The sequence below is a fragment of the Drosophila grimshawi genome, unplaced genomic scaffold (assembly GCF_018153295.1).
Source record: "Drosophila grimshawi isolate 15287-2541.00 unplaced genomic scaffold, ASM1815329v1 contig_848, whole genome shotgun sequence".
Classification (NCBI taxonomy): domain Eukaryota; kingdom Metazoa; phylum Arthropoda; class Insecta; order Diptera; family Drosophilidae; genus Drosophila; species Drosophila grimshawi.
Genome location: NW_025063692.1, coordinates 10,905,209 through 10,918,149, shown reverse-complemented (window position 1 = coordinate 10,918,149; position 12,941 = coordinate 10,905,209). Strand labels below are relative to the sequence as shown.

Genomic DNA, 12,941 nt, shown 5'->3' with positions numbered 1-12,941 from the left:
TCACACACATGCAAGCACACACGCTCAGTCGAAAAGTGCGACATGAACTTTATTTTTCCCACATGTCTACTTCAACAAAAAAAAAAACAGGAGAAAAAATGCAAAAAAAATAAGAAAATAAATATAAAGATGGAGAGAATTGAAACAACAAAATTACACACTTCATTGCATAATTTCAGCTGCGGCGGCTACTGCGGCGGCTGCTGCTGCCATTTTGATACGCGCGATCAAGTAAAATACGCGTATTTCTTTGAACGCAACACCGCGGCACACACGAAAAAAAAAACACAACAAAATGCAATTGTTAGCCGTCGGTCGCGCGACGTCGTAGTCCGTTCACGGCAAAAATCCAACAAGACACAAGCCGAAAAAACAAAAAAAATAACATCACACGTCAATGTAGTCAAAGATATCGCCATGCGCCAAGCCGTTCGTCTCGTGCTCTGAGAGCATATAAATATGGGTATGTGACGTCACGTACGATTATTTTAAAAAGCGCGCTTAACAGCATTTAAAAATACATTTAGCCTTATTAGCAAAATACACTTTGAATCGCTTCCCAAAAGCATAAACCAACGTAATAATAATACAATTTGACTTTCATACAGATATTTTATAATTCAACGAACAACTTAAACAGTTGATGTGCATGTGTGACGTCACGTTCATATCTGTTACTCTCCTGTAATTATTCTGTTGCGTTGCTAGTCTGCTGTTATTTGTCGTAATGCGTCGTTTTGTGGTTTCACTGCATACAAATTGTGGTCTGCAACGTCATTATAGTCAATGGCATTCTTAAAAGCTAAGCCATAGTTAAATAAATTCAATCCGATGAGACTTGAGAGAGTCTGTTTACCTAACAGACGATTTTCAGACATGTTGCTTTGGAGAATTATCGACATACGCTATGTACTCATACGTGAACAGCGCTCACCTTGCGTTCACATTCCTTTGGTGAGCATGACTTGATTTTTGTAATCGCCGCCAGATGGCGCTCGAGTCAGTTTGCTCAGCAACGGGTTTTTACTCACTCGACGAACTCGTTACTAGTGTTCAAATTGGGACTGTTATCGAATGTCTTTGAATCCAAGTGATGCGCTCTTCCCACCCTTTCATCGAATATTTTTAAATATATTAGTAAATAATTCGAGCTTTAAATGTAATTTATATTTTGTATATTTTCAATATGTATATAATAATAGCAATTACACAAAATAATATTAATAGACAATAATAATAATAATAATAATAATAATAATAATAATCATAATAGTACAATAATGATCGGTATATATTTATTTATTCATATAATCATTACATCGCTCCTCAACGATAGCAAAATGAAGACATACATTCAACATGCAAACATACAAAAAAATAATAATAATAAGATGGAAAAATATTGTATTTAGATTTAAGTATGTATAATTTCGGATAAACAAAAAAAAAATAATATAGTGATACGCTTTATGTTTTGATTTAAATCATATAATTATTATGAGTTATTCAGTTAGAAATACAAGGTAATAAATATATAAACGTATGCCTTGGGACCTCCTTTTGAGTGAGGCGCTCGCATTGTAATCGGCAAAATATACATATATATATATATATATGTATATGTTTAAATAATAAGATACATACACATAAATGATACACATATATGCTTGCAGTGGCATGTTTTGAATATTTTCTATATATGATTATATACCGTTAGCATATAATAGTTCGAATTGAATTGAATTTCACTTCAATATGTTTCTGGTTGATTCGTTATGCGAATTGGAAAGTTTACTAGTTTGCTTGTTTGTTTGTGTGTGGATCGTGGATCGTGTTTGTGGAACGCAAAAAATGTCTAAATTTAAAATTATCTGTTAACGTTGCATTTATATTTTATATATAATGTACTTTTAAATTATTTTTTAACGTGCTACGTTAATGGTTTTTTCGTTTGTTTTTTTGTTGTTTGTTTTCTTTTCTTTTTTTTAAATTTGTTTATCATTTTTCGCTTATTATTTTTTAGATTTCTTCACATAAATTTAATATAATTTGCTTTAAGTTAAAATCTTTACTTCTTTAAGTAGTAGAATGTTTCGTGAGTTTTTCGTTTTTTTTTTTTCATTTTCTTCTTTTTTATACAAACAATTACAATTTCATTAATTTTTTTCTCTCAGCCGTAATAATTGGTGTGTGTGTGTGTGTTTGTGTGTGTGCGGGTGTGTTTGTGTGTGTGTTATGTGAGTGGTGAGAGTTGGCAAACTGGCAAAAACTAAGCAAGCGCATACAACACGATGGTGAATTTAACGAAGGTGAATTCGCATGGATCTCTCCCTCTCTCTCTCTCCGTCTCCTCTCCTCTCCTAACTCTCTCTTCGTCTTCCTTTCGCTGCTGCCAAATTTGCGTATTTAATTAAATACAATTTGAAACATTAACTGTGCCTGCTGTATGCATTATTTATTTGTAATTTAATTTTTAAAGTTTCCTTCAGTTGTTGTTTTATGGATTGTTACGTGTATATAATCCTTCGGTCTTGTTATTTATTAATAATTAATTAATAAATTGTATTTATTTAATTCGTATTTATATTTGCATTATTTATATATATTTATATATTTATACGTGTGTATGTGTGGTTGTTGTTGTGGGTGTGTGTTGTTTTGTGTGTGTGTTTTTTTCAATGATTTCTTTTGTTTGATTTGTATGCTTAAACTGTAATAATTTTAATTATAATAATAAACTACGACCATTTTTCGCTGAACACTATCTTCTTCTTTCTTTCTTTCTCTTTTTTCCTCTTCTTCCTCTTCTTCTTCGTTTGTTTTCTTTCTGTTAGCGTAAAAGTTTCTTTGTTCTGTTTATTTCATTTTTATTTTACGGTTATTATATTGTTGTTCTTCTTCCTCTTCTTCTTGTTTTTGTTGTTGTTGCTCTATATGAGTTGTTGTTGTTGTTGTTGTAGTTCGAGCTATTTGTGGGCATTCGCTTAGTTGTTTTTGTACCTGTTGTGTTCGGCAGAGAAAGAGAAAAGGCATGTATTAGAAAGAGATAGCTTGCTTGTGTGCATGTGCATAATAATAATAATTAAATAAAATACGAAAAGCACGCAAAACTAACCGCATTATTGTTTCTGTCAAATTACTGAACATTACGAACAACAAAAAAAAAACAATGGAAGAAATATTTTGATATTTCACTACGAGTGTTGTTTTTGTTGTTTAGGTGTTGTTTTTGTTGTTCTTGCTTTTATTGTAGTTTGTATTGGTCGTTTTTTGTTTTTTTTTTTTTGGCGCTCATGCAAAAATGTTGTGTTGGGCATTTTGTTGTTTGTTGTTGTTGTTGTTGTTGTTGTTGTCGCTGCTACTGCTGCTACTACTTCTGATGTTGTTGGTGTTGTGATTCTTGTTGTTGTTGTTGTTGTTGTGATTGTTGTTGTTGTATGCAATGCAATGCCTACATATACGGATAGCCCATGTTGCGACCGGCCGCTGCTGCTGCTGCTGCTGCCGCAGCGCCAGGTGGATAATTGGGGGCATATTGTGGTGGTATGCCGCCCATAGCTGGTCCAGCTGTTATCATCAACTGTGGCTCCATCTGTATGATGTTTTTATGCTCCGTAGTATCATCCTCCTTCTCGCGCTGCGCCTCATTCAGCTCCAGTTTATCCACCTTGGTGGTGTATTCGCGCAGCACCTAGTCAAAATACAAATATATATATAAGATATATATACATATATATATATATATATATGTATATCAGTTGGTAATTACCTGTATCAAGTAGGGCATGGCAAAGTCCATGATTTTGTGTTTCCATGCCAGTTCCAGGATGACATCCGGACGCAGCAAATCGTAGCACTGCAAAACAAAACAATCGGTAAAATGCAAAAAATAAATATAGAAGTCATAAACTAGTTCAAGGAATCAAAAGGATTCATTTTATGAAGCAGCAGCTGCAGCATTATTATTATTTTTGTCGAGAGTCGCCACAACGCACCTGATATAGACATGCCGCAAAGCAATCGTGTGCGTTGCGCTCCAGGAACCAGCCCAACAGCTCCTCGGCAATCTCCTGCTTGCCAGATTCGGCGGCATACTCCATAGCATCCTTGTACAGCTTGTCCTTTTTGCACAGCTCAACGCTCTGTTTCCAGCGATTGTTGCCTGGCCAAAGAGTTGACAAAATGTTCAAAATCAATCAAAATTTTGCAGGTTGCATGTGGCATGTTGCATGTTGCATGTGGCATGTGACATGTTGTGCTTACCCTTGTAGAGATAGGCTGCAATGCGACGGAATTCGGTGAGCTCGTGCTTCTCGAGCTTCTGTGCCAGCGCAATGGTATCAAAGTTATCGAAACCATCAATCGAATTGCGCAATCCCTGGTAATCCTCCTCATCGATCAGGAGGCCATTGAGCGCCTCGTTGATGGCCTTGTTGTTCAGCGATTGTACGGAGCGCAGATATGGTTTAACCAGCGGCAGATAGCCCGTCTTCGAGAAATAGCTGACGGCCCGTGTGTGATCCATGCGCGGTGCAAGGACGAGCAGCATATCGTTCAGCAGCAGCGGCTTAAAGTCCAAATAGAATTCGATTGCCTTGTAGTAGAGCTCAATGTTGGCCACCTTGGTGATGATGTCCTTGAAGTGGCCCTCACGCCACGCCTCTGTCGGATGGGCCATCATCGCCAGCACAGCATTATCATATTCCTCATATTTATCATAGAGGAAGACCAGCTCCGACCATAGATGCGCCGATTCGGCGGCACGCAACACTTTCGGTATATTGACACGCGACCAGAACAGCTCCAAATGTTCACGCATCTTTGATGGCTTAAACTTGGAATAGAGTATTGCCAATTCACTGAACATGCCCATGTGGGCACGCTCCAAGCCGAGTGCCGATTCCAGCAGTGCAATCAACTCATCAAAATAACCACGATTCTGGTAATAGTTTATCAAATCCTCCAGCTCATCGGCATGGACAACTATGTGCAGGCCGCACATTTGTGCCAAACGAAACTCTTCGGCATCCACACAGGCGAAGCAGACCTCCTTCCAGGTGCGCGTCGAATTTGCTTTCCGTGCCGAATCGACAGCGCCCTGGAACTCCTTCAGATACACCAGCGTAATGGCCAAGCGTGCAAAGTTGCTAACATTATTGTAGAGCAATTTGGCGGCATCGTACATGCCATCGGTGAAGCAGCGATCGCCAATCTTTTGGATATCCGCATGATTCGGACCGGAGATGAACTCCTCGAGATCGGCGAGTCGTCCGGTTCGTGCATAGGCATAGATCAATTCGCTTTCAATGTACGATTCACGTGCCTTCTTGCGTGCCATTTGCAGATAGCGGACAAGATCATCCCATGATTCCACTTTGCTGGCAACATCAACGACATCCATATAGGCGCTGGGATCATCCGCTTTGATATACGAATCGATTGCCTCCTTGACGAGTCCCTGTTGCAATTGTGCCTTGGCCAATTGAGACCATACAGCCGGCTCATTGCAACGTTCGGCAAACTCATTGGCACGCTCCAAATTGTTGACCTGATCGATCAGCACCTGAATCGCCGAGGTGTTCACATCGAACTTTTTGAATATGGCGAATGCCTCCTCGTACAATTGATTACTGATCGCAATGTTGGCAATATCAGGTGCATCATAGTTGTCCAGTCGATTGATGTAGTCCATGACACGTGTACGATCCGCTTTGATCGCCGTCAATATCAATAGATTCTGTAGATTGCGATGATCACTGAACACGGACGAGTCGAGTATGATTTTCTCAAGCAGCTCAATCAGTTCGTTGGGCAAATCGGCGGTCATGAATGCCTTGACCGTCACAGAGATATCATCCGGATCCTGTGTCTCGGACAGTGCCGTCTGCACCACCTGATCGATCAGTTGACGCTTATACGGATTGGCCTCCGACAGCACCTCGGCCCACAGTTCGGCATCGCGTCGTCCAACCAAATAGCGTGCCTCGCTCTTGAACAGCGAATTCTCGTTGCAGACGGCAATCAGTTCCCGATCGCATTGGCCCCGCTCGTAGGCGACACAGGCCAGGTGGGGATCACGCTTCTCACAGTAGCGACCAACGACGCGACTATCATAATATTGATTCTCTTTGAGGAAGCGCTCCGGATTGTTATTGGAATCGATGTAGATCTTGGCCAAGGCATTGTGGGTCGCCGGCTCAACGCAGCCCTCGTGGACGCGTGACTCGAGCCATGGTAGCAATAGTTTCAAACGATTACGTTTCTCCACCTCCTCGACGAGCTCGTCCGTTGAGAATTGACCCTTGACAACCAATATGAGGTTCTTGATAATGTCCTCGCTGCAATCGACATCGAGCAGACCGCCAACAACCACGGGCAAACGGGATGGATTCACTTTCTGCACATAGATCTCAATATATTTTTGCAAATTGTTGCGATACAGATATAGGACGAGATCGTGCACAAAATCGAAACGATCACAGACAATGATCAGCGGCAGCTGATCCGTCAATTTGGCCTCCTTCAAAAAGTTCTTGACACGTTCGGGACTATAGCAATTGGATTCGCGACAGATGCGCTCCACTTCCTTGATCTGATTGGTTTTGCACGCCGCCTGTATATATTTGAAATGCACCTCCGGATCCTGTGAGAAGTTGACAATGCTGCTCAAGAAATAGAACAGACCGTCGTAGCTCTTGAAACTCTCGAATAGATCGATTAGTGCCTTGGTGGTCAACTGTTCATGATATTTCGTTGCGATCTGCACACAGATCTGTAGATTTTGTCGCAAATTAGCGGTTAGCATCGCCTTCAAACACTCCAGCGAATCCTCCACAGAGAGTGTGCCAAAGAAACTGACCAGCCATTCGGCGTTCAGCATATGGGTGTGTACAACGGCCCGCTTAATGTCATACAGATCCGTATAGTGCTCCAATGCGCGCTGCAATAGGCCAGCCTTCTCGCACAGCTGGGCGATGTGGGCGCGATCATAGTGGGTGAACATTGCATTGCCCAATATGGCATCGGCCACTTGGGGTGCCGACAACAGATTCATTTCGAGCAGACGTGTCTGCAACGCACCCTCCGTTGGCCGATTGTGCTTGAGGGCATCGAGCAGAAAGGCTGTGCACTGCTGCACCATTGAGTGTTCCATGAAAATGTCAACGATTTGATTGATATCCGCCAGCGGTTCCTCCTCGGCAACCAGCATCGATGCAAAGCCAGCGCCCTGCTCCGGATTGCTGCGCATCACCGAACGCAACAGAAAGATATAGTCGGGTGTATAATTCACTTTCTTTGCATAGAGCACAATCTTTTGGAATTGGCCCGTTTCGGCAAAGCATTGGATCACCTTGTTGGGCACATTGGCGCGCAGATAGATGGACAGGGCGAGGGTTAGATCCGAAGTCTTAACAAGATCGCCCAGCTCCTCGCTGCACTCGAGCTTCTCCTCCTTCAGCCATTTCTCGCACAGCTGTTTCTTGCCCTGCACCAGCACGGGTCGGCACAATTCGAGTGATTCAAACTTGTTCAGCTTGCCCTGATCGAGCAGTATGCCAAAGTATTGCAATAGGGGCGGCGTTGTTGTGCCAGCCGGTGTCTGAACCTGTTGGAAACGTTGAATCGTTTGCGGTGTACGAAGTATGGCCTTCGGTGCCAGTGCGGCAACCTTGGCCGCCTCGGCATATTGGCCGGCGGTGAAGAGTTTATTGAATTTACGCACAAATAGATCCTCGGCGCCGGCCAAATTGTTGCGTACAGCCATGCGTAAAGCGAGATCGGCATTCTGGAGCACTGTATTGATATAGGGTATAATTTGCTCCTCATCGACGGTAACGGACAGTACTTGTCCCTTGCGATTGACGCCAATAATGCCGCCGCTGGCCTCGTGCGGTGCGGTCACAAAAATCGTATCGGCCGATATGCGATTCATGTAGATGCACGTGGCCGTTTCCATGTCGTACAAATGGATATATCCATATTTGGTTATCAAATAGATGGTATCATATTTGGCGGAAACCTGCATGGCAACCGGAAAATCATTTTGTGCCTCGGGCGGAAAGAATACATCGACGGCCTTCTTCGGGAACGGCTGATTGCCATTGGGCGGTGTGCCCACCTCAATGATGTGCAGCTTGCCACCGGTTGCGGTGCGTACAGCGAAACAGAATAGCGTTGTCGGCTCCTTGTTGCCCTCGATTTTGAATGTGGCAAAACTGGCCGCATGGCCCTCAATTGCCTGGGACACCTTACGCTCAACCGAATACAGTTGCATGGCGCCAGCGACACGGCTCGGAAGCGCTGAGATGCCAACAAGGAGGAGCCATTGTTGGGATGCATTGCAGCGATAATTGATTATCTGACAGCCGTTGAGCGAGGAATGTCTATCGAACATTTTCTGTGGCATCGAATCACCCTCCATGGACCAATGGAATACGCTCGTCTCGGTGACCAGGGCCAGTGTATTGAGCGATATCCATTTCCAGAATACCACATCCTCGCTCATCGTGTGCGCCTTCATTTTTGATTTCATCTCAATGTTGAAGATCTGCAGCGTCTTTTGCGCTAAACAATCAAAATATCAAATTATTCAAAATAAATATATATAATTTGACATATATATATGTGTAGAGGATATTGTACTGATTGCATACCTTTAAGCGCAATCACCTTGCTGGCCGGATTCATAATGGCCGAGTCCGCCGATATGGGACGTCGCGTCGGATTTGCCGAATCGTTCATATCGATGATGACCACCTGGGCGGTATCATTGGTCTTCTCGCGCACACAGATGAACTTGTCCGACTCCATGGTGAGCGTGCTGAAGGAGAACGAATTCGGATTGATGCCGACATTTGTGAGCTGCAAGGATATGTGCAAGAGGCAAGGACAAACATGAGTACAAGCAAATCAAATTGTAATATATATATAGAACGGTTATCTTAGACTCGTCGAATATAATGACAATTACAGTCAATAAGCTCACAACTCAATTAAATGATTAATTTAAAAAAATTACAAAAACTCGGTTGTCGACCCAGAAATAACCTCAAAAATCAGAAACTGAGTCTATCGACATATGCATGTATATATAATCTATATATATATATAGTCACGTTTCACGGTTACGTCTAGACGTACTGAACCTGAACCCGCAAACGATCAGTTTGCTGATCGTTATCAGTAATCATCATCTCCCATAAACGATTCCACCCTCTGAAAAAAAAGAAACAAAAACAAATGCAAAATCTGACAACGAAATCAGCAAAAATATAAGACGCAGTAGTCAAACACAACAAGAACCCTTTACGACACCCACCCACTCCACCCCACCTCACCCCACCCCACTCAATCCAAAAGCTGATCGTCTGATCAAAAACAAACTTATGCTAAATAGACTCAGAAAGTTCAAGGTTTTGCAATCGATTAAGTACTCTCTCTCTCTCTCTCTTTCACTTGTACTCATAATGCACTCGTGCCTTCTTCTTTCTTTCGCTCTTTCGTCTGTTTTGAAGAACGAGTAAATTGATCAAGCCAAATTTTAATTTTTGGCGTCTGCCATAAGAATGAATAACATAGCAGCAATGTGTGAATGTGTTTGTGTGTGTGTGTGCGAGTATAATTGTATTTGTACTACAAATGCAATGCACTTGAACAAAGAATAATGAAACAAAGAGAAAACATGAAGAAAGCATTTGTCTTGATACATCTGTGTGTATATATGTGTGTGTGTGTGTGTGTGTATAGATATACGTAAGCATCAACCAAAATGGCGTGCTGCAATTTAATTTAATTTTGATTGTTAAACAACAACAATTGATAATACAGTTAATACAGTAGCTATTTTCTCTCTCTTTCTAACATATGCAGCAAAGCATAAGTTGCTCTCCGATTTGGATAACAATTGATGAAAAGTTTTCGATAATAACTTAATTAACTTTAAATTACTTGAAATTATTGTTAAGGTTCACTTGATCATATTTTGAGCTTTGAAAGTATTGGACCAACAATGTTTGCATGTATCAGAGGGCTGCTTTGTTGATGATAAACAAAAATAAAAATATTACTTATCAGTTCAACAATTGTATTTGTTGTTGTTTATTGCTTGGTGATGGAGTGAAGCTTTAGTGTGGTGACTGGTACGCATGTACACACCCCATAAAAATACACACCAAAAACATGTTCGAAAAATAATGAAAATAAAGATTTAATATTTATGAAAGAAGCAACAGCATTTATCAATTGTCGGACACATTCTCAAATACATTTTTGTGATAGGAGCAATCAAACACACAAACATACAAATATACAAACATACATATATACTTACAATACATATTTAGCTATGCATGTCTATTATGCATTCACACAACAATTAGTAATGTGTTTTTTATAGTCTAACCTCAATAAAAAATTAGCTGCTCGCTGAATCATCAATTATAGATTTGCAGTTGTCAGATAAAGGCGCACAAGCAAATGAATTTTAAATATTCCAATAAGAATCAAATTGAACATATGCCTATGTACATTCATACATACATAAACACATGTGTATACATCATTTATATATATGAACTTTAATAAAGTTACACAGAAAGAAACAAAGTGGGGGGCGTTAATATATATGTATGTATGTATGTGTATATGTATGTACGCATGCATATATACATAATAAAATATGTAACTGAATATGTGCACATTTATTGGAGTTTTTTTTTATTATTATAATATTTGATGTTTATATTTGTATCAGGCTACAAATGCAATTTAAGGAATGAATAAACATTCAGCACAATGCAAACTTAGAATGCGTTCAGGGAAAAGCTAAACAAAACACTGGAAGCAACATCAAATCAAATGTGACAACAACAACAACAACAGCAACTACAACAACAGCAACTACAACAACAGCAACAACAATTGGTTGCAACAATGATTTTCTGTTTCGACACTTTTCGTTGCGTTTTCACGTTATTTATTTATGTCAATTGCAAATTAACACATTGTCGTTTCGCACTTGCTGTCAGAGACGACTCACACACACATTCACACACACACACACACATACTAATAAAAGACGCTACACAGTGCGTGCTCCATAATCAAATTTAGTCTACACGCCTTGCTTAGCACTTGGGCTGCGAGCAGGCGACCGACCACGATTTGGAGTAGGGTGTCTCAGTATTTATGAAAGTATAAAATCACTTCTCAAGAAGACCATAAGAAAAGATTTCAACTTGTCAATTGATATTCAAACGCATTATTTTCGATTCTTCTTCTTGGCTTAATGAAAAAAGTAAATAAATTAGTAAATGTATACACTGTAATTTCCATCTATATATATATTTGGACAGTTTCATGATACCCTCTGTTTGTTTGTCTATTCATATTGGTAAAGGGCATATTATTCAATCAAAACGACGACGACAACAGTAACAACAACAGCAGCAAGCGATGTTAAGCTTAAGTTACAACATACTAAAAACTGTGGTGAATTTGCTGAACACATGCGATCTGTTCATGTGGTGTCTGTATGCATGACGTTTCTGATTTTTTCACCACAGCTCAGCAAGAGCGGGAGTAGGAGAGGAAGAAAAAACTTAACATGTTGCTATTGTTGCTGGCAGGCAGGCAATGAACTCCCACTTGCAGAATATGTAAAAAAGCATCTGAAATGACGGCAATGACAATTATGAAACTTAAAAACCAAAAATCTACAATGCACCGAGTGTGTGTAAGAGAAACGGAAAGAAAAAACTCGCTGCTCGTAATTACAGAGAAACCGGTTTAACAATACACACTAATACCACTAACGTATGCAGGTGTGTGTGTAGATGTATGGGAATGTGTGTGTGTGAGCCGTGCTGAGCCGGCATTTGTCACCGCTAGCGGGGGGTGCGTGCTGATTCTTCTTCTTATGCATACATATGTACAATATGCATGTATGAGTACTTTTATTAATAACTGTTGGATTTGGCTTGCATCTGCACAGCAACTACAAAACAACAGCAATCACACAATAGATAAAAATAAAGCGAAACAAGCGAGTGAGAAGGAAAGAGAGACAAGTCTTCTAATTGGAGTAACTGTTGCCATTTCGACAACTGTTTCGAATACTTGCCATGGACGAGTTTATCAGCAACATTCACCAGCTCAACGAAATGGCGATAAACTATGAGAGCGTGAGAGAAGCACCAATATTGACAGCAGGCAGGCGCAGAGGCAGAGGCGTCTACCGGCTTGTGTGAGTGACTCATTGGCAATATTTCGTAAGCCAGAAAAATGGTCAAACGTTTTGACTAGTTTTGTTAGCAACATTTAACGGTGTTGAATTTTGCTACTCGATTTTGTCCAAAACACAATTTGATTGTCATGTTTAATGTTTGACATGGCAAATTTAACCACGGTGCAGCGATTCTTATAAGAATCCAATGGCATATGGTGAGTGGCGGGGGGGTCAACAAGTGGTTTTATACACGCATACACACATATGCACAATGCAAACGGAATCTTACTCGACCCGTTACTCAAATTAGATAGGCAAACAAATACTCTCTCTCTCTCTATAGTAGAAGTAGTAGTAGTAGTAGTACAAATTGAACTCACCTGTAAATGCTCTTGAAAGCGAATAGGAAGCGGTTGCGTCATCTTCACTGACTGCTATTTTAGCTCTCTGCTGGAAGTTGCGGCTTGTTATTGTTGTTGCTGCTGCTCCTGTTAAAGAGTTCTGCTTGACTACGCTCTTCTTCTTATTGTTGTAGTTGATTTTTGGAGAGATTACACACGCACTTTTGTTATTGTAGATCGTTATTATACATGGGTAAAAAAAATATGGGAGAGAATACGAATACTGCTGTTGTTGTCTGCGTGTCAACGTTGAAAGACGTTGACTTTTGTTGTAGTTGTTGTTGGATATTTTTTCTTTTTTTGTATGCTAGTTG

General features: G+C 40.4%; 1 protein-coding gene across 2 annotated transcripts; it reads right to left on the bottom strand.

The window, feature by feature from the left end:
• Nucleotides 1-2,489: 2,489 nt before the first annotated feature.
• Nucleotides 2,490-12,941, bottom strand: LOC6565698 (clathrin heavy chain). Of its 2 annotated transcripts, XM_001992448.2 has the most exons (7): nt 12,607-12,941; nt 8,655-8,862; nt 4,264-8,565; nt 3,996-4,162; nt 3,770-3,856; nt 3,456-3,691; nt 2,490-3,000 (listed from the first exon to the last, which is right to left on the bottom strand). In XM_001992448.2, the coding sequence occupies exons 1-7, from the start codon at nt 12,646-12,648 to the stop codon at nt 2,985-2,987; spliced, it is 5,058 nt and encodes a 1,685-aa protein (XP_001992484.2). In that variant the 5' UTR covers nt 12,649-12,941; the 3' UTR covers nt 2,490-2,984. The 2 variants fall into 2 exon arrangements, with proteins under 2 accessions (XP_001992484.2, XP_043072092.1); XM_043216157.1 differs by lacking the exon at nt 2,490-3,000 and having other exon boundaries at nt 3,231-3,691.